Source organism: Corylus avellana, chromosome ca1, assembly GCF_901000735.1.
Source record: "Corylus avellana chromosome ca1, CavTom2PMs-1.0".
NCBI classification, from domain to species: Eukaryota; Viridiplantae; Streptophyta; class Magnoliopsida; order Fagales; family Betulaceae; genus Corylus; species Corylus avellana.
In genome coordinates this window covers 8347323-8368779 of record NC_081541.1, presented here as the reverse complement: position 1 = coordinate 8368779, position 21457 = coordinate 8347323, and the positions used below count along the sequence as shown (strand labels likewise).

General features: G+C 36.1%; 2 protein-coding genes across 2 annotated transcripts; both read left to right on the top strand.

Annotated features, from left to right (window-relative positions):
- Positions 1-843: 843 nt before the first annotated feature.
- On the top strand, positions 844-5016 carry LOC132165913 (cation/H(+) antiporter 19). Its single transcript, XM_059576624.1, has 4 exons — positions 844-1086; positions 1338-2339; positions 3181-3988; positions 4465-5016. The coding sequence occupies exons 1-4, from the start codon at positions 886-888 to the stop codon at positions 4902-4904; spliced, it is 2451 nt and encodes an 816-aa protein (XP_059432607.1). The 5' UTR covers positions 844-885; the 3' UTR covers positions 4905-5016.
- Positions 5017-9797: 4781 nt separating this feature from the next.
- On the top strand, positions 9798-20244 carry LOC132176648 (inositol transporter 1). Its single transcript, XM_059588915.1, has 6 exons — positions 9798-10468; positions 14046-14116; positions 14680-15015; positions 17992-18099; positions 18182-18367; positions 19276-20244. Exons 1-6 carry the CDS (start codon positions 10327-10329, stop codon positions 19945-19947), a joined length of 1515 nt encoding a protein of 504 aa, XP_059444898.1. The 5' UTR covers positions 9798-10326; the 3' UTR covers positions 19948-20244.
- Positions 20245-21457: the final 1213 nt, after the last annotated feature.

Below are 21457 nucleotides of genomic sequence, written 5' to 3'. Positions count from 1 at the left end.
TAATCATTTGGCACAATGTTATATTATTATATATTGACCATTGTTATTTGTTACTTAATTTATGCTTATATATGTAAGAATTTAATGTCCCACATGAAATGGCATATATGAGTATTTATTAGACTCCTAAAGTTATGAGATTATTTAATCATAATCCTTACTAAACTGTTGCTTAATTAATTAAGAGAAATGGTTTCCTATTGAATTAACTCTTACTTTGATGGTATAAAGGAAACCGATCATTTCTCTGCCTTATAAATGTACGCAATTTTTATCATCTTTGTGTACCTTAAGTGTGTCAAGCGAGGGAAACTGATTTCTGGTGTTTATGCTTTTAAAAGAAGAATTAAATAAGTAATGGATTTTAGTATGTTTCCTTTTATTAATTTATTATGAAATTCATGATAGTTAGGATCTTGTAAGTTATAGTATGTTATGTCAATTTTATGTTTTACAATATATACATGAGGCGAGCCCTAACAAGCGAGTCAATCCTAATACGAGCGGGCTCACGAACATTAACGGAGTTGAACTTGTATGGAAATGATGATTTAATTTGTTTTGAATTGTAATTTCAGATAACAGAAGTCACCAGGTCCAACGAAAACAGGAGATGATCGGCACCAACGTCTCAACAGATTGTTCTTTAACTAACAACAACTATAAATAGGAAAGGAAGGGAAGGAAACAACCAACGGCAAGAAACTGTCGCTAACTATTATTAGTAGCAATACGTTAGTTTTCTCTGGCTGTCATTCTTTCCTTTTTATCCCCTTGAATTTGGATTTCTTTTACTTGGGATTTTCTCCTCTCTATCTCTTTCTGGAGGAAGAGTCTCCCTCCTGCATGCTCTAGTGATCTCTCTTTGATTTCTCAAGATCAAGGATGGCGACGGCCAACGTATCTACAATGGTGTGCCCCGGACCCATGAAGGCTACGTCCAATGGATCGTTCCAAGGGGAAAACCCCCTGGATTTCGCGCTTCCATTGGCTATTCTCCAGATATGTTTGGTCGTCGTTCTTACCAGGTTGCTTGCATTACTTCTTAAACCTCTCAGACAACCTAGAGTCATTGCAGAGATCATTGTAAGTCGGTTTTTAATTATTTCTCCTAATAAATATATACTACATTATTCACGCTAGAGAAGTGCTACACATCTCAAAAGTTGTTTCTCAAATGATGTGTTACCATTTTCATGAGATTTATTATTTTGAAAAATGTGCCACCAACTCATGAGATGGTAACACATCATTTGGAAATCAATTATTAGAACAAAACTTTGGGATATTTAGCATTTCTCTTTAAGTTAATTTATTAATATAAATCATGCAAGCAGGGAGGAATATTGCTTGGACCCTCTGCGTTGGGGAGAAACAAGACATTTCTCAACACAGTTTTCCCGCCTAAGAGCATGACTGTCCTCGACACCCTTGCCAACATCGGCCTCCTCTTCTTCTTGTTTCTGGTGGGGCTTGAGCTCGACATCCGTGCAATCCGCCGCACCGGGAAAAAGTCCTTAGGAATAGCCGTCGCTGGAATCAGCCTCCCTTTCATCCTTGGAATCGGGACCTCCTACGTTCTTCGTTCCACCGTATCCAAAGGAGTCCCCCCCGGCCCCTTTCTCGTCTTCATGGGGGTTGCCTTGTCCATCACTGCATTTCCAGTCCTCGCCCGCATCCTAGCCGAGCTCAAACTCCTAACCACCGACATCGGTCGCATTGCCATGTCGGCCGCCGCCGTAAACGACGTTGCTGCTTGGATACTCCTCGCGCTTGCCATTGCGCTCTCAGGGACCAAGACATCTCCTCTCACCTCCGTGTGGGTTCTCCTCTGCGGCACCGCCTTCGTGACCTTCGCTATACTAGTCCTGAGACCGGCACTTGCGGTGATGGCTCGGCGCTCTCCCGAAGGTGAGCCGGTCAAGGAGCTTTACATATGCATCACGCTATCGCTGGTGTTGGCGGCGGGTTTTGTCACGGACACCATCGGAATACACGCACTTTTCGGGGCGTTTGTGGTGGGCATTGTGGTGCCGAAAGACGGCCCTTTTGCAGGGGTTCTGATAGAGAAGATTGAGGATGTGGTGTCGGGACTTCTCCTGCCACTCTACTTCGTGTCGAGCGGGCTCAAGACCAACGTCGCCACCATAAGCGGAGGGCTTTCATGGGGATTACTAGTGCTTGTTATATTCACCGCATGTTTTGGAAAGGTCCTTGGCACCTTCACCGTATCAATGTTGTTTAAGGTGCCTTTTAGGGAATCCTTGGCACTCGGATTTCTTATGAACACCAAGGGTTTGGTAGAGCTCATCGTCCTCAACATTGGCAAGGACCGAAAGGTACCTTAATTTCACTCTTCCTTTTTCTTCTCAAGATCATTTTAAATCCCTTCTAGTCAAACAATATTATGTGATTATAATTTTTGTTTTCCGTCTTTTGTTTTATATGCCAAAAACGTTAACAAATAACTAAAAATGCAAAAATATTTTTTAATTTTATGTCACATAAAGAAAAAACTCTCAAAACATGTAGAACATATCATAAACGACATACATGTACAAAGAATAATGTTATACTTCACACCCAATTCATGCCATTGATGTTTTATAAATTTAGTGGAGATAGAAAAATTTAGTATTTTTAGGGATAACTTCACTTAGAACCCTTGAACTACTATGCATTTTGAGAAGACTTCTACAAATTTCAAAAACTCTCATTTTCACCTCCTAAACTTTCAATTTGATGCAATTGACCCCTACGTTAATTTTTGCCGTTAAACCCTAATGGAAACCACTAAAAATACCAAATTATCCTTCTTCTTTTTTAATGTTCAATTTGAAATTAAGGATAAATTTGAAATTTTATAAAAGTTTTAGGGGTATAAAAGTCTTTTCATCACTTTTTAAGTCCAAAACTGACAGCATGGGTAGATTGCATCAAATTGAAAGTTCGTGAAGTGAAATTGAGAGGTTTTGACATTTGGAGAATCTTTTCAAATCACGTGGCAGCTCAAGGGGTCATTTGTAAAGTTTTCCCATATTTTTAAGTAGCCATTTAAACAGATGTCATTTCCATTGATATAAAATGAGTGCGATAAGATAAAATAAAATAGGTGAGAAACAATAAATTTAGTCATGAGCTAATTAAACATATACCATATATCTAAACTATCAATTGCAGGTGTTGAACGAGCAGACATTTGCTATAATGGTTGTGATGGCGTTGTTCACCACCTTCATCACCACCCCAATAGTGACGGCGGTGTATAAGCCTGCTCGAAAGGGAGCCCCCTACAAGCATCGTACCGTCCACCGGAAAGACCTCGACACCGAGCTCCGAATACTCGCCTGCTTCCACAGCACGCGTAACATCCCTGCTATAATCAATCTGGTCGAATCCTCTCGCGGGACCCGCAAGCGAGGACGACTATGTATATACGCCATGCACCTGATGGAGCTTTCGGAGCGATCTTCGGCAATCTCCATGGTACACAAAGCACGCAGCAACGGTCTCCCCTTCTGGAACAAAATACGCGACGACAAAGATCAAATGGTCATCGCCTTCGAGGCGTACGGCCAGCTCTGTAGCGTGAGCGTCCGCCCCATGACCGCCATCTCCTCTCTGGACAATATTCACGAGGATATTTGCACAAGCGCGCACCAAAAGCGCGTGGCAATGATTCTACTTCCGTTTCACAAGCACCAGCGATTGGACGGAGGTTTGGAGTCATTGGGGCACTCTTTCCACGCGGTGAATGACCGCGTCCTCCGCCACGCCCCGTGCTCCGTTGGAATCCTCGTCGATCGCGGTCTAGGAGGGACGACGCAAGTCTCGGCGAGTGAGGTTTCTTACCAGGTGGTGGTGCCCTTTTTTGGCGGACGAGACGACCGGGAAGCGCTTGCCTATGGGATGAGGATGGCTGAGCACCCCGGAATAATGCTCACCGTCGTGAAATTTGGAACCCCACCAGGAAAATCACTGCGATTTGGTACGTGTTAAACTAATGATTAAGTGATTAAATTTACATCTTCCTATAAGCTTAAGCTTTTGTGACAAATGATAATTTAACATGATATCAGAGCCAAAGGTTCACCCCTCATTTAAATTAAATATTCCACGTGTTTAGGCCTCACCTATTAAAAGATATTTGTTTGAGCCCACACGTGAGGATAAGTGTTAAACTAATGATTAAGTGATTAAGAGTCTATTTGGGATTACGTTTGGAAAATAGAACTTTTAAGTCAAAAAAAGTTTTTTGGCAAAAGCTTCATTTTTAAGCTTTTGCCAAAAGTATATTTTTGTCATTTTGGACCCTTAAAAGCTTTTAATTTTTTTACCAAACGAGTACTTTTTTCTTCAAACAGACTTTTTAAGTGTTAAAAGCACTTTTATACCCTTCAAACGTAATCTAAATTTATTTTTTTCTATTAACTTAAGTTTTTGGAATAACTGGTAATTTAACAGGTACCTCTTTGGTTGGCATAGCTCCTAACATGAAGGATAGGAAAATCACCGACGAAGCCGACAGTGCCAGTGAGGAGGACGCGCTCTTCGTTTCGGAGTTGATGAGCCATTGCAGTGGCAAGGAGAAGTCGGTAGTGTACGAGGAAAGGGTGGTTGAAAGTAAGGCGGAGGTGGTGGAAGCATTAAGAGCGTTGAACAAGTTAAATCTGTTTTTGGTGGGAAGAACGCCGGCAGTGGCTCACTTGGTAGACAGAAGCGATTGTCTGGAGTTGGGGCCGGTCGGAAGCTTCTTAGCATCATCGGACTTTTCCACAACCGCGTCGATTCTAGTGGTTCAACAATATAACCCCACCGCAAATCTCCACCCGCTCGTGGAGGAACAAGCTAATTATGGAGAAACCTACGACTTCCCCGACACGCCTCATGGGGGGGCAGTATGAGAGTGAAGTTCTCCAAGGAACTTGGATCGAGCACCCTTTGTCCAAAGCAATTACACTGAATGGATTGATCACATTCTGAAATTTTTTCTTGAGCACCTAAATATTTTTTGTGATTCAGGTGTAAAAGTAGTAATAATGAGACACATTATTACTTTTAGAAAAAAAAAAAAGAAAACAAAAAATCATACTTTGTTTTTGCTTAATTGTGATTATTTTAATTTCTGCAAATGATAATTACAATGACACTTTAGTTCAAATGCATTGTATATTAGCTAATAGGATTAATTATGGGATGTTTTTTTTAGGGTTTCTATCAAAATTTTAGATTGCAATCTATTTTACATAAGCCAATGCAAATGCTCATCCAAGTATATATATATGGGAAACTACATTTTGTCCCCATGAACTATAACGCCTTTGAACTTTTCCCCCAAGAACTGTCAACTGTACTACTTTGCCTCCATGAACTACTATTTTGTGCCTAAAACTCCATTCCGTCAATCAAAACCATTAACTCGGACGGTCAACCCGCCACTTTGCCCCCATGAATTATTACACATTGTCACTTTAACCGTCTAAATTAACGGCTTTGACTGACGAAATTTGGTTTTAAACACAAAATAATAATTCATGGGAGCAAAATAGTACAATTGATAGCTCATGGGGAAAAATGCCAAAAGAATCAACAAGTGAATATCAAAAATGTAAAATGTACGTGTGAAGGATCATTGTCTAATCAAATACAAAAACAAACTTTTCAAGAAGCATTACGTGTAAAACCATGTTAAATAAGAATTCAGAAGATTAGGGCATATCGACGGCATGCATGGACAACCTCAGAGAAAGAATAAAAAAAAGAAGCCTCTTGTTAGTGTAGCATCAAAATTTAAAACCCAAAGAGATAATTAATAAATACCACAACTATAGGGAAACTATCTTGATATTTTTCCAATTATATATGATGAAAACTTGGAGAAATGCTATTTCTTTCTCTTGTATATCTTCGTCCAGTATATTTTTTTTTCAAATCTATCATTGAATCTGTAGGATGTTAATTTTATAAATTCAACGATAAATTTAAAAATAGATCGATGAAAGATGAAATAATGAGTCTCGAAAACTTAAACCTTCTATTGGGAGGTTTGAGATTTCGTTACATGTTATAACATCAAATAAGAATTTATATTTTTTATAAAATAACCAAAAAGAATTCAAAACAGTACTTAATTGTGGGTCCTAAATAATACTTCTCCATCTCTCTCCATATTTTCTTCAAATTCACCATTCGATCTGCATCTGCATGTGGATCTTACAATCTAATGGTACATTTAAAAACTAGATAGATGAATGAGAGATGGCGGAATAGAAAGTCTCGGTTCAAAAACATGTATTTATTTTTTTTTTTTGACATGTCCACACAAGAAGGGGGAGGGAGATTCGAACTAGTGACATCCGCTTTATTAGGCGTAGTCCCAGCCGATTGAGTTACCTCTTGGAGACAAGAACATGTATTCCTGAGGCTTGGGCTTCCCACCTTGCCACCACTTGTACATTTTTTTTTTTTTTTTAATCTCAAAAAATCAGTTAATACTAATTGTTTAGCCCATATATTATATTTATTAATATCTCATTAGCTTTATTTCTTTTCTATGCATATCTCATTAACTAATGCAATTACTACTTTATGGATATCTCTTCATGATCTATAACTGTACTTGGCTCTTGCAAATGAATAAATTATCTCTTTAATCTTAAGGGGAAATGCAAAATCAATCTATATGATACACTGATTTGCAAAACCTCATTGAGTTTTAAAAATGTTACAAGAGTTTATGGTGGTACGTAGAAATAATAAATAGGTCAATGCACCCAACTTTTGTCTAATATCATATCAGTACCAATCGATTCATGCCAAGTGTCACCCATAATAAAAATATATATAAATATGTAAATTTTAAATTAATATATATATATATATATATATATATATAGGGGCTATTGAGCTACCAACCTACCTCCTTTGTCCAAATGGGGGTGGCTAAATGGCCCAAAAAAAAAAAAAAAAAAAAATTGAGGGGGTGGGGCTAGTTCAACCACCCCGGCCAAAGGGGGTGGCTCGACCACCACTTGTTTTTTTTAAAAAAAAATATATATGTTGTTTATATTCAAATATTTATATGTTTCTCATTATGGGTGATACATGTCATAATTTGATTAATATTGATGTGTCATTTGACGTTTTTGTAAAAAAATAGATAGAAGTTGGGTGTAGAAACCTGTTTATTATTTTAATTTGTGTACCACAATAAACTCTCAAAACACTCCTTTTGCATTTTTCTCGTATCTTATTAAGGTTGTATTAACTATATATAGTTGGTAGTTTAATAAATTACATAATAACTACGACTAAATACCTATTAAATTATGAAGGTTGCATTAATTAACTATATATAGTTGGTAGTTTAATAAAGTACATAATAACTACTAAGTAACTATTAATTAGCAAACTAACTATCAAGTGACTTAGTTATCTCTCTTTAAGATAGTTTAATTAAGTAAGTTCGTTATCATTTTCTTTCTACCACCACTTCAGATGTATTTCCCAACCTCCCGTCTAATTCTCTCACTCACTTCCCCCTAAAACATACCGTTCTCGAATTACTATCCAATTGACAATTTTCCTCAAAACTTTCAATTGTGATAATGTTCTTCCCAAACTACTAAAACATTGTTAACAAAACTACTCTTAGTAAAATAAAAACAAAAAATACTTAAACTTCTTGAAAAAACTTAAAACTAAAAATAAATAAATAAAATAAAATCTAACGGGTGGCCAAATTAATTTCCTTTTAATTGGAAAAAAATTTTTTTAAAAAAAATCGATTTATTTTATAAAAATTGAAAATTTTCCTTTTTTAAAAAAATAATTTTGTTTTGGTTAAAATAACAGAGAACCATATGAAACCTCCCCACCTTCCACGTGCAGAACATATCATCTTAGAATATTCTTAAGCATCATTGTACACAGTGGGCAGAAGTTACGTCCAGAGAAGAGGCACAGAGCAATTGTACTCCTCGCTCACTCCTCACTCGCCAACCACCGTCACATAGAAGGAATATGCGGGAGGAAATTGTCCATTTCTCCATATTTTCATCTTTGGATATATACTAATACTATCATACTTTTTATTTTATCAAGTATTTAAAACCCGTTTGAAATTGTGTTTAAAATTTTTTAAAAATACTTAAAAAAAAAAAAAACATACAAAACAAAAAGTTTGTCTGTTTTTGTAAAAATTACAAAAATATTTATTAGACTGTTTTACTATACTCTAAAAATTACCAAAACTTACAAAAGATTTTTTATTTTTTTATTTTTTATTTTTACTTTAAAATGTATATTTTTCAACGCAATATCAAACATACTAAGTACATGTCACCTTTTCATGATAAAGTAACCTATAACTATACCAACTATAAAGCTGCACTTAAGTTGATAGTTTCAAATTAAGTTGTTTGTATAATGTTAAGAAGCATTATAAACGTATGGGGATAATTACTCTCATAATGTATCACACGCTCATCTTTGCCATATGGTACAAGCCTAGTGTGAAGACAAACAATCTCCATATATGCTTGCTTAGTATTAGTCATTTTAGATTTACAGTGATATTCTGATGGGAATGAGTCAGATTATGACTCAGTCGGACTTGAGGAAGCGCCTACAATTTTTATCTTTCAGATCCCTCCTATGCGGCACCCAATAAATAAGTGTTACTTTGATCACACTCAAATAAAATAATGATAATTAAACACTCCAACTTACCTCTTTTTGCTTAGGATAAGATAAAAAAAAAAAAAATTTGATCACCGTTGGTAGGGTCGGCCTTGTCATTGGCGTCCTCCTCCACCTAACTGCTAATGTCCTTATCAGTTGAATTTTATCGAAGCCGCCCCCCCACCCCACATTCAAGAAAGAAAAGTGTTAAACGGGTCCAACTTTCGCGTCGTTGCGTGATTTCTATCGTGTTATTCAAGACAAGGATCACGACTAGTATGATTTTGTGCGGTCTTTGTCCCAATCAAATGCTTTGATTTAACATCCACGTGGAACAATTTGCCTGGTGATCAAAATGATGGGACACTTTGATAAAGACATCTTAATACCTTTTTTTTTTTAATCAAATAGGAAATTCATTGCATCATAATGTTTATGAAGCAATCATGTTTTGTTTTTTTTATAAGTTTTTCCTTTCTTTCAATCATGTCGAGTTCTGCTAACAAAATGAATTAAGACTAATTATAAGCCAAAGGACAGAACCACTCTTCCTTGTCGCCACAAGAAATAAAGAACATCGATGGTGGTGGTTAACCTGTCAAACTCGTGGCGCGTCAACATCACGTGCCACTTTCTACCGCTTTTACTGTGACAAACTCACCAGCAGCCACACGTTTCCTCCGTGCCCGGACAAAGAGAGACAGACTGTAAGGGTACTACACAGACACATGCAGTCCCCACGCAACCATCTTTACCAATATCCCAAACTTACCCCTCCCTAAAAGCCGCCCATAAAGCCACATGTGCGAGTACAAAATCTTTTCTTACGCGCGCGTGTGCTTCTCTCGTCCCCTTCCCCTTGACATTGATGTAGGGCCTATATCCGTATTGCCACGTTGTCCAATGTCCACACGTTACACACAGAAACAGAAGGGATAGAGTCACTTGCCTGTGACTTAAATTTCTTCCACAGAAAGCTGGAATAGTCACTGGTCCGTGAGTCACAGAGAGGTGAGGAACCGTAACAGCGTTACTTTCTGAGAAAATCGTGTCTCTTACTTTTTCTTTCTATAAATTTCCATTGCCAGCTCTCGCTTTCTCACCTAATCCTGCGCTTTTCTTCACGAGTCGCTGGGAAAGTGAAAAAAAAAGAAAAACGAATCACATTTCCCCGGAAAATCTTTTACCGGCGGAATTTGAAATCCCCGCCGGATTTCCGTTGAAAACAGTCTTAAAAACACTCGCTGTTATACTTTCCATCTATAGAGAGCAAAACTCAGCACTCGGTGTTTCCTAGCGTCCTTAATCCTCTGCTCTCTCGTTTTTGTTTTCGCTTCTCTCTTTTCCATCGATTTCTAGGGTTTTCAGGGTTAGCTCTCTGACATTTTAGGGTGTCCGTCCGTACAGTGTATGAGTTCTGGCCTAGAATCAGAGGCGATTTTTTTTGTTCTTCTTCTGATTCAATACTGTCAAAAAAATTGATTAATCTAATACCATCGTTCAAATTCTAGGCGTTCCGGCTAGGTTTTGTTAGCAGAATTTGTTGAATTTAAACAAAAATTGGTGCGAATTGCACCCGTTCGGTTCGGAATTCTGATAGATTTGTAAACTTTGGGACTCGAATTGATTGAGACTTCTGCGAAAATGAAGCTCGAGTCCTTGCCAGGAAGCTCAGGGTACTTGGACTTGTACCCGGAGAGAAAAATGTCGTATTTTAAGAACTCATATGTGCTGGGATTGACTGTGGTCGCTGGAATAGGTGGATTGCTCTTCGGCTACGACACAGGTAATTGAATTAATCTTTTTTTGTGCAAATATGTGTTTTTTTCTATATAAATCTGCCTTTTACCGTTTTACGTTTCTACGTCAATGTCTGTAAAGAAGGCCCGGAAAAAGAAAAAGGAACGTTTCTCGAGGAGGTTTTCGAAAGTCGAAATGTCTATCCTCTTCCACTATTTACGGGTTTTCTTTTTTGTTTTTTTTTTGGTCAGTAGTAATTAGTTTTGATATTAATATTTATTTTTTAAATTGTAAACTTAATAAGAATTTCTTTTGTTTTTGGTAAGTATAACCTTCGATCATTCTGTGCATTAGTGGTAGGTCCCATGTTAAAAGATGGTTTTTTTTTATAAATAATAATAATAATGAGCTGTTGTGATGTTCACAGTAACCTTGATATATCTGCATCATAGACATGATATTGTTAAGTATCTCATTTTTAATTAGAAAAAAAAAAGTATCTCATTTTTATTTATTTATTTATATTGATTCCACAAAGAGTAATAAACTACAGATAACCAAGAAACCAACAATAAATAAATAAATAAACAACCCAACCTAAGTAGACATTTAGCACCTCACTGCTCAATGGGAAACCTTTAAATGTCAGTAGCAAAGCTAATGGCGGTCCTGGACTGGAGGTGCTAACAAGAGAATCCAATAAAACTTAGCTCCTTTTACTAGATTTTGAGAAAACTGGAGAAGTTAAAGAGGTATATATTCAACAGTTGAAGGATCTTGTACTAGGACGGTGAGTCTGATGCTCATATGCGGATTTGAGAAATGGCTCTTTAAAAAGAGCAAGGAGACCTTGGATTTGTTAGGACAAATTCATGGTAGAGGTGGCGCGCTTAGCCCACGCGCCAAGGTGGTGCATGTGGTACATCTGCAGGAAATAGATTCATAGGGAGAAAGAGGGCAAATCGGTGAAGGTGGAGAGGAGGTACGTGGACGATCGAGGTGGAAGGATGGATAGATTTGACCTCCAAAACCCCAAGCGAGAAACAATAAAGGAAAAAACTGTAAAGGATAAACCAATCCAAGAAGACTGGTGGTGGAGACATCATGTTGGAGGGGAGGAGGAGCTCCGTAGAACGATAGAATGTCTGGGACGTTTTCTCTCTAAGCACCTTGAGCTCCACGAAAGAGAGTGTCTAACAAGTATCACACTTTTATGTACATAAATACCAGCATTCATGTGTGCAACGCATATGTGATCATATAAGTTTGTGTGTATATATGATATCTAGATAACCTTCAAATATTCTCACAAGGAAAAAAATATGAGATTGAGATCCCATCTAATTACTCAAAATTGGAGATTCTCATGTTACGAAATCGCGGCCCTTCATTTTAAATTCAATGGTCTATAAAATCATTTAAACCTGGATAAAACAAAAGCTAGCTTAAAATCAAAATTTAATGCATCGGTTATACAAAAGCAGTTGTCATTTTATAGACCATTGGATTAAAAATGAAGGGCTATGATTTCGTAACATGAGATTCTCCAATTTTGAGTAATTGGAGGGGATCTCAATCCAAAAATATGAAGGACATCGATAGATATCTTTCAAAGAGTAATATGCACCATTTGGTGAACTTGATAGTTGTTCTTCCCGTAAAACTTATTGTATCCTTGTTGGGCTCTAGCTCACCTTTAGCGTGTAGTGTGTTTGAACTTGCTAGGTGTAACGACTCAAGGAAAGCGCTAGCCACACTTGCGCTATCACTTTAGCGCCACATGATGTTTCTACGTTGCATTGATACCATTTGTAATAATCAAGGAAAAGCGGTAGCCAGATCTACGCTATTACTCTAAAAAGACTAGTCAAATTGTAATGCATTGATACCATTTGTAATAATCAAGGAAAAGCGGTAGCCAGATCTACGCTATTACTCTAAAAAGACTAGTCAAATTGTAATTAAAGTTTCCTAAAATCACTTATAAAGCTCAATCTCACATAATAAGGCACTAATGTGGGACTTAACACTCATAGCACCTTTATAATCAACCCACTCAATGTGAGCAATTCATTTTTTCAATGTGGGACCAACTTTTTGGATCGTTACAAATGGTATCAGAGCAACTTATTAATAGCGTGAGGTGTTGAGAGAGATTGTGAGACCCCAGAAAGTTAGTCTCACATTGGGAAGATAAATTGCTCAATTTGCTTATGTATTTCATGTCTATTTTTTCCTCCATGTTGGTTTTACCAATCGCGTAGAGAAGTTACTATGGGATTTCTTATGGGGTGGGTTCGGTGAAGAGTTTAAATTTCACTTGGTAAGTTGGTTCAAAGTTTATTCTCCGATCTTTAAGGGAGAGTTGGAGGTCTAAAACTTACTTTTGTTCAACGGTGCTCTTTTCTAAAAATTTTTCCCCTCTGAGCACTAATTCAGGTTAATAAAGCATTATCTAACTACTAATTATATATCTGAATAATTCCTTGTTTTCCCCTGGAGAAAAGGAAGACTTATAATTATATATGTGCATGCACCAAGCAAGTGACAGTCAGTTTAACTATTATTTATATTTTCATTCATCTTTTCCTTTATCTGCATAGTTGGAATTTGTATTACAAGTCTTTGTACCTTTTCCGGGTGCTCTAGCCTTAAAAATGTATTGAGTTGAATTCAGCGGTTTAGTTGGGCCATAATTAAATAACAAGATATAGGAGTTCACACTTTTCATATTTGACTTAATCCATGTCTTTCTCCCTACGTGACCAAACTTTGTCTATGGGTTTACATTCCCTTATATATAATTTCTTATCAGTTTTCAACTAAAGAATATGGGGAAATTAAGCAAAGAAACCAGGAAGAAAGAGAATCTCTTCTTTCATACTTCCTCTAGTCATTCTCAACATAAATCTTTTTAAAACAGTAGTGTTCATCTCTCTGGCAAAGATTCCTGGATATGCTTTTTTCCTCTCCCTCTCTCTCTCTCTCTCTCTCTCTCTCTCATTACATTCTCTTCTTCTTGCCTGTCATATCTGCAATATTAAGCTATTCTATCTTCATAGGTAACATGTTACTGTAGGGTTCTTTATTGTTTTCTAGTCTAGAACTGGAATTGGTATCATTAGGGGTTGTCACGCGTGTTTTTTGGTAGATTTTTTTTTTTTTTTTTTTTTTTCTGATGATTGGTTATTAAAAATAATATGAAATATATTTTGGTTATGGTAATTGCCTTTCAAGGTTACCATGTAGGAAATGACCCAACACTAATGGTGCCTGTTCATTGATCTTTGCTTGGCTGCCAAAAATTTGTACTCTACCATTCCTGTTCTCCTCCTTAAAACAGCACTAAAAGCTATTTTGACCAAACGAAGACAAGGAATGAAGGATTTAAATAGTGGTGTGGGTGGTGAAGCACTACATGGGCTGTGTGATTGCAAACTAATTTCTCAGGATTAAAGTTCTTATTCTTGGTTTTCGTCAAATAAAAGTATGGATTTCATATGAAAGTGGGTGTATAGTTTATTTGGATCTCTACAGTTATTCAGGTTTTGATTTTTTATTTTTGCCTTTAGCTGCTTTTTGATCTTTATTATATGTTACCTCATGTGAAATGTTGATTGCAGGTGTGATATCTGGGGCCCTTCTATATATTAAGGATGATTTTGAGGTGGTCAAACAGAGTAGTTTCCTGCAGGTACAAGCTTTGTAGTGCTGTGAAATTGTGCTTTGTTTTGGGGTGGCGAAATTAACACTTTTTTTAACATGAGTGAGGGAAAATATGGATACCTGGGGCCCTTATATATTAAGGATAATTTTGAGAAGGTGAAACAGAGTAGTTTCCTACAGGTACAAGGCTATAAGCTTTGTAGTGCCGTGAAATTGTGCTTTCTTTTGGGATGGAGAAGTTAAACACTGTTTTCTTTTGTTTTTTAACACGAGTGAGAAAATATGGATTTCTTGGCGTAGCATTTGGTGGGTGTGGAAAATAAGAAGGAAAACAAATGTGAGGATGTGGAGAATCTAAGGGGGGGAAGAGAGAGAGAGAGAGAGAGAGTTTGATCACCTGTTCATTGGAAATTAGAGAGCTGTAAGGCCAATATTTTAATTGGAACACAGGAGCTAGAAGATTGAGAATCCTCCTCCCCACTTATGACTTAATACTTGTTTTCTTTCCTCGTCACTTTTCTTAACTGTGAAGCAAGTGGTTATATTGCAAACCTTTCCTTTTCTTAGACATTCAGATTCTTAATGTCGCAGGAAACAATAGTCAGCATGGCCTTGGTTGGTGCAATCATTGGAGCAGCAGTAGGGGGTTGGATAAATGATGCTTATGGTCGTAAGAAGGCAACTCTTATTGCTGATGTAGTCTTTGCTGTTGGATCAATAGTCATGGCTGCCGCACCAGATCCATATGTTCTTATATTGGGACGACTTCTTGTTGGCCTGGGTGTTGGTGTAGCATCTGTCACTGCTCCTGTGTATATTGCAGAAGCATCACCATCGGAAATAAGGGGAGGACTAGTCAGCACAAATGTGCTTATGATAACTGGTGGACAGTTTCTTTCCTACCTTGTAAATCTTGCTTTTACGGAGGTTAGCTTTTTTTTCTTTTTTTCTCTTGCCTTTGGATTTGCTTTTACCATGTTCCTGTACTTAATTAGATGCATGTTTCTATATGGAAAATATAGCTACCAACCATCAAAAATGTTATTATGATGATAGTGATAGTGTTATTTAAGGAATTTTCTTGTAGGTTTATTGAGAGGTCACTTGCTTTCCTTAACGGTTTGATCTCTAACTTAACCTAAAGAGGCTCTAATACTGATAATGTATATAAGGAGATGCTTCCCCCTTGCTTTTCTTAGGTTTGTTTTGATGTAAAATATTTTCAATTGAAAATATTTTAGGGAAAACTACTGATTTTCTAGTGTTTGGTTGATACTTCGAAAATGATTCTGAAAACATTTTCTGTTGTTTAATTCGCACTGAAAATCATTAATGTCTTTATATGACCATATATAATTAACAATTTTATCAATAATAAAATATACTAAAAACTAAAATTACAATTTAATGACTTGATAATTGTTTTTAATGAAGAAAAAAAAATTGAAAAAAAAAATAATGTATAAATGCTTATGGACAAAAAAATTGGTGGTTTGCTAATTTACTTATATACACGTGTGTGTTTACATACATGTGTTTATCTACATACATATATATACACTTTTATGTGTATAAGCACTTAGCATTAACATGAGGGGTGTAAAATGACTTATACCTCTCAAGAGGTGTAAGTCATTTTACACTCTAAATGCCTCATTTTATGTTGACTTCGAAAATCAACTCTGTTGACTAATGTTTTTCATTCACACCAAAAAATAGAAAATATTAAAAACATTTTCGGGAAAAGCTTTTGCGTTAAAACTGTAACGACCTAGGGAAAACACTATTCTACATCCTTGCTATTACTCTAAAATGACCAGTTAAATTGCAATTGGACCTTTTTAAAATCACTTATAAAGCTTAGTCTCACATAGTGAAGAACTAATAGGAGACTTAGCATCCATGAGTGCCTTTATAATTCATCCACTCTTTGTGAAATATTCATCTTCTCAATATGGGATTAGGGTGTTATAATTTCCTCCCCTTAAATCTCTGGTGTCCTTGTTAGAATTACATCATGCAGTACTCCAGTACCACATGGCGTTACTAGGTTGCATTAATACCATTTGTAACGATTCAAGGAAAGTGCTAGCTATATTTGCGATGTTACTTTAAAAGAACTAATCAAGTTGCAATTGAAGCTCTTTTGAATTACTTATAAAATTCGGTGTCACATTGTAAGAAACCAATGTGAGACTTAGTACTTCTGAATGCCTTTATAATCCATCTACTCCATGTGGACTATTTATCTTCTGAATGTTATTTTGGGGTGTTACAAAAACGACAGCCTTAATGATAAAATTTCATGTCATAGGTTAGCCATAAATGATATTAGAGTTATCTATATTTGCTAGTTGACTCACCAACTTCTATGAGGGTATATAAACAGCTAAAAACATGTCACGTTATCTGCTTAAAGCAGATTTCAAATTTTACTCGAGTTTTATGAAATTTAGCCACAGATTCAAGAGATGGATTGATTCTCTTACTTTGTCTTTATTGATAGATGGATCTTACTTTTGAATGGAATGCTAGTTATCTAGAGAACATGTTTATATTTGCTTGAACTGGTATACGTATAAGTATATGTAGACTTTGGTTCTCAGCTGGTTGAATTTTCACCTTGTTTTGCATATAATCTAGAGTAGCGTATGAGGATTCTCATCATTAAATAATAGAATGACAGAACTACAAAATTGTACTTGATGAATTATGTATTATCAAAAACAGATGTTTAGTTTGTGAATTTCTGCTTTTCTTGTTTCTGTGTTTCTTTTTTGAACCCACCCATCAGTGAGAGGAATGTCTGTTATTTCAAGTAATTCTCAAATGGTTTTTTGAGTAATAAAATGCTGGGGTGATTGTACTTCTTTTTGATGCAAAAGTTACTGCAGGGATTTTTTGTTCTTGCTTATTACAGATACTTTGCTGGAAAGAAAAGTTCTGAATTTGCAGTTATGCAGGGGAGGCATCAAGATAGAATTTGGGGCTTGCTATTTTAAGATTCCACACTGAGTAACATCACTGAAGGAATCTCTTCTATTCTGTCCTGCTTAATTTAGATGATGCATGGTGTTGTGGTTAATAGCATGCTGCTGATTTTTATTTTTATTTTCGTTCTTTTTTAATTGAAGCAGCATGCAGTAATTGTTGATCGCTTTGTCTTCCTAGGTTCTTCCTATTCTTTATAAATAATTCCCAGCATCAGCTAGTAGCTTTTGTGAATGTTCTGAAGTTTGTATTTGGTTATGTTGTGTCCTGTTTATGGAAAAGAAAATGAAAATAACTCATGAATTCAAGATTGAAAGTATGTTTCCAGAGACTGATTTAGCTCATTAATGAAGAAAAAAAAAAAAAAGTCCTAGAGAAATTTGTTGTATTTTTGTTTACAAAAAGAAACAATTGAAATTTTCGTTCTTCAAAGAAAAAAAAAAGTTGATGTTACTATTTCTGAAATTTATAGAAGTTCAAAAATACTTTTTTAAGTTACTGTTTTACAAAGACAGTTATTTATGCACCCTGTTTGCCCGTGTCTATCTACGAGATACTCAAGTACAAATTAGAAGTGCCAGTTGAAACACTTCATCTTATTGCCCGTAACAGAGTTTTCTCTTTTTTGGGATGATGTTGCTAGAGTAATGTAAATAACAATGATTCTGAAATCTCTACATTTTATATATTTCGGGTAATAAAATGAGTTTATAGATTTCTTCTATGCTACTTAGCTATGAGCTCAGCCATTAAGGTTTTGATGTTCTAGGGGCTGGGGGAAGGGTCAGTTAACTGGTGGTCAGGGTGTGGTATGATTCTTAGTTTGTGAGCATTAGATTTTACGATTCTGTTTGTAAAGGTTTTCAATTACTTTTACATATGGCTTTCTAACATTTAATTATGCTTGGGCAGGTCCCTGGGACATGGCGATGGATGCTTGGAGTTTCATGCGTCCCAGCTATCATTCAGTTCTCGTTTATGCTCTTTCTGCCAGAGTCTCCCCGATGGCTTTTTAGGAAGGTACAAAGTACTCACATTTCTATCAAAGTCTTTTGCTGGCTCAGTTTCCTGTCATAGTAATATCTCGTATCTTAATGTGCAGAACGAGAGATCTAAAGCCATTGCTGTGCTTTCTAAAATTTATGACATTGCTCGCTTAGACGATGAAATTGATTACCTCACTGCTCAAGCAGAGGAAGAAGACCAGAAAAGGTCTGATGTCAGATGGATGGATGTTTTTAAATCGAAAGAAATCAGGTTTGCATTTCTGGCTGGCGCTGGACTACAGGTAAGAGTATAGGTTTAGCTGAAAACTCTCATGCTTCTTTACATGCTTTTGCTGTTGTGTTAGGATGACCACTCTCATGAACATCCAGTATGCTAATACCAGTGTTCAGTTTTTATCAACATTATGTCTGATGAAGATGCACGTTTGCATTTCTTCACCCTTTTGGGTAGAGGTCTGTTGCAATCATTGTAATACATCTTTAAATGGGAAAAAAATTTTGAGTTCCTAAAAGCTTTTAAGTTGGAGAGTGTAGATGCCTGAGAATTTCACAGCAGCATATATAGTGTTGAGAGCAAAATAAAATTGCCAGTTTCTGTCATTTATTCTTGATACAAATAGTGAATTTCATGGAAGAAAGATTCACCTGATAACCTTACATGATAGCAGCATGTACCTCATGGGAGTTTCTATTTGCATCATAGTCTTAAGCCTTTGAATTTTTGGTTAAACAACTGGATAAGGTTGCTACATTCATATAAACCGAGTCTTTTAGGATAAGGAAGTTGTGTTGATTCCGCTTCTACTTTAAGAAAAATGGCTGACTTTGAACTTTTCATATTATCATAGACTAGAAACGTGCAGTTTAGTTTGGTATCTTTACTTGCCAATGTCTTAAATTTCTGGTTCTACCATAATGCCCTCTGACCACCCATCAACTCGCAGAATATTAGTGATGGAACTGGTGAGAACTTTCAACTTCCATCTATGATTAGTGATTTCCCTTTGCTGATTATTCAATAGTATGTTGGTAAGCTTCATTTTTAGGCACATTATACTTCATCTTGAAAATGTGTTTGATCTAGTTATGTGTGCTTTTGTCCGTTGTCTCATAAATGTAGGAAGTATAGAACCTGCCTTTGCTATATTTGCTATGACCATATATGGTGACATAGAAAGTGATTGTGCAGGCATTTCAGCAGTTTACTGGTATCAACACAGTGATGTACTACAGTCCAACAATTGTCCAAATGGCCGGCTTCGAATCCAACCAGTTAGCTCTTCTCCTGTCCCTTATTGTCGCGGCTTTGAATGCCGCTGGGACAATTCTTGGGATTTACCTTATTGACCATTTTGGGAGAACAAAGTTGGCCCTCACAAGCTTATCTGGTGTATTTGTATCCCTTCTCATTCTTTCTGGAGCATTTTTCTTTGAATCATCCAGTTCTACTAGTGAAATCTATGGATGGATTGCAATTATAGGGTTAGCCCTGTATATTGGTTCCTTCTCACCTGGAATGGGGCCTGTGCCATGGACCGTCAACTCAGAGATATATCCTGAAGCATATCGAGGAACATGTGGAGGCATGTCGGCTACTGTGAATTGGATTGCCAATCTAATTGTTGCACAGAGTTTTCTTTCGCTTGTTGAAGCTGTAGGGACTGGCGCTACTTTCTTGATTCTTGCTGGTGTGACTGTAGCTGCATTTGTATTTGTGATTATTTTTGTGCCAGAAACACAGGGATTAACGTTTGAGGAAGTGGAGAAAATCTGGAAGGAGAGGGCTTGGGGCAGAGATCCAGCCGCAGAAAGCCTTCTTGAGCAGGGTAGTGAGTCCAAGTATACCGGTTTGATAGTGTAGTGATAATTCTCTAGATATTGTGAAAGACAGCTTTTATAGTTTACCTTTACGTCCACATATTTGGTTATGCATTGAGCTTATGGCTTTTTATCAGTTCGATGCAACCTCTTTTATATTCTAGCCTTCTAGGTCGCCTGTGGAATGGCAGGACTTGCATTTTGTGGGCACAATTTCAGGTCTAGCCAGAGTGAAACTACCCTGGGTTTTTCATGTGGGTTTCAGTCCAAGTTCTTTACATGTTTGTTCATTATGTAAACTTGTTATTATAATAATATTGGCTTAAGACTTGTATTTTCACCTTAGCTTATGCAAATTGGATAAAGTTTACTCGCTTCATTTACATACTATTGAAATTTATTATCAAATTGTGTTATGCCATTTATCCACTTTTTGTCAATGACTTCAGAATTATTCAAGCTTTATTCCAGAAAATGGCTCATCTTATTGGCACTATGGCATAATGGGGGATCTAAACAACTATGAGTAGGCTACTAAAAGTAGAATATGCAAATGCAGGGAGACTGATTTATCATATGGTTTACATTTGGAATTTTTTTGACTTACTACACATATAATTGTTTATTTCTCAATAAGAAATTTGATGACTTTGATTGCGGAAGCTAGCAGCCTAAAGGTGGTTTGGAGGATATTTCCTCTAAACCAGCTTGGAAGAAATATCTTTTAACTCATTTAAAATAGTGCAAAGTGTTTATAAATATTTAAAACACATATTAAATTCTTAAGGTTATTAATAGTACTTTACTATCTTAGACTAATGTTTTAAACGTTTATAGACACTTGGCATTATTTTAAATAAGTTGAAAGATATTTCTTCCAAACTGATTTGAAGGAAATTTTTGTCCTAAATTGAAAAAGACATAAAATCGTAAAAGTTGATATATTCATGATTCATCACCAATCATTAGTATTGACTTTTTAGTGGTAGTGTACCCTATTGATTATAGAAAAATATTTATGACAAATTATTTTGTACATTTATAAAAAATAAAAACCTTCATGTGTGTGTAGGGTTGGCTCTTTCGCAAAGTAATTTAGGCGGTTGCTCAAGTCTCACAATGAAATAATGATCTAAAATAGTAGTAGTATTAATAATAATAAAAATGCATGGTTAATCTAAAAATAATGACAAGTTTATTAAGAAAACGATTAAAACTTCTTCCATTAAAAAAACCGAGTGAGGCCCTAATTATGTTACCCGGCCATTCTGAAAAAAAAATATATTACACAAAAATAAAAAACAAGATGAATGATTTTTAAATAGAAGAAAATAGAAACTAAAATAAACACTATTTAATTAACATTTAAAAATAAGAAAAATACGACTTAAATTTGCCTCTTAGACTTTGAAATCTACCGAGCCGCTCCTGCGTATGTGTTTGCACGTGTCAGTGTGTGTCTATATTTTAAGATAAAATCTATATATATATATATTTTAATATTTGCAGTCTTTAAGCAAAATCTACGTGCAATTACTCTATGTTTTCATTGC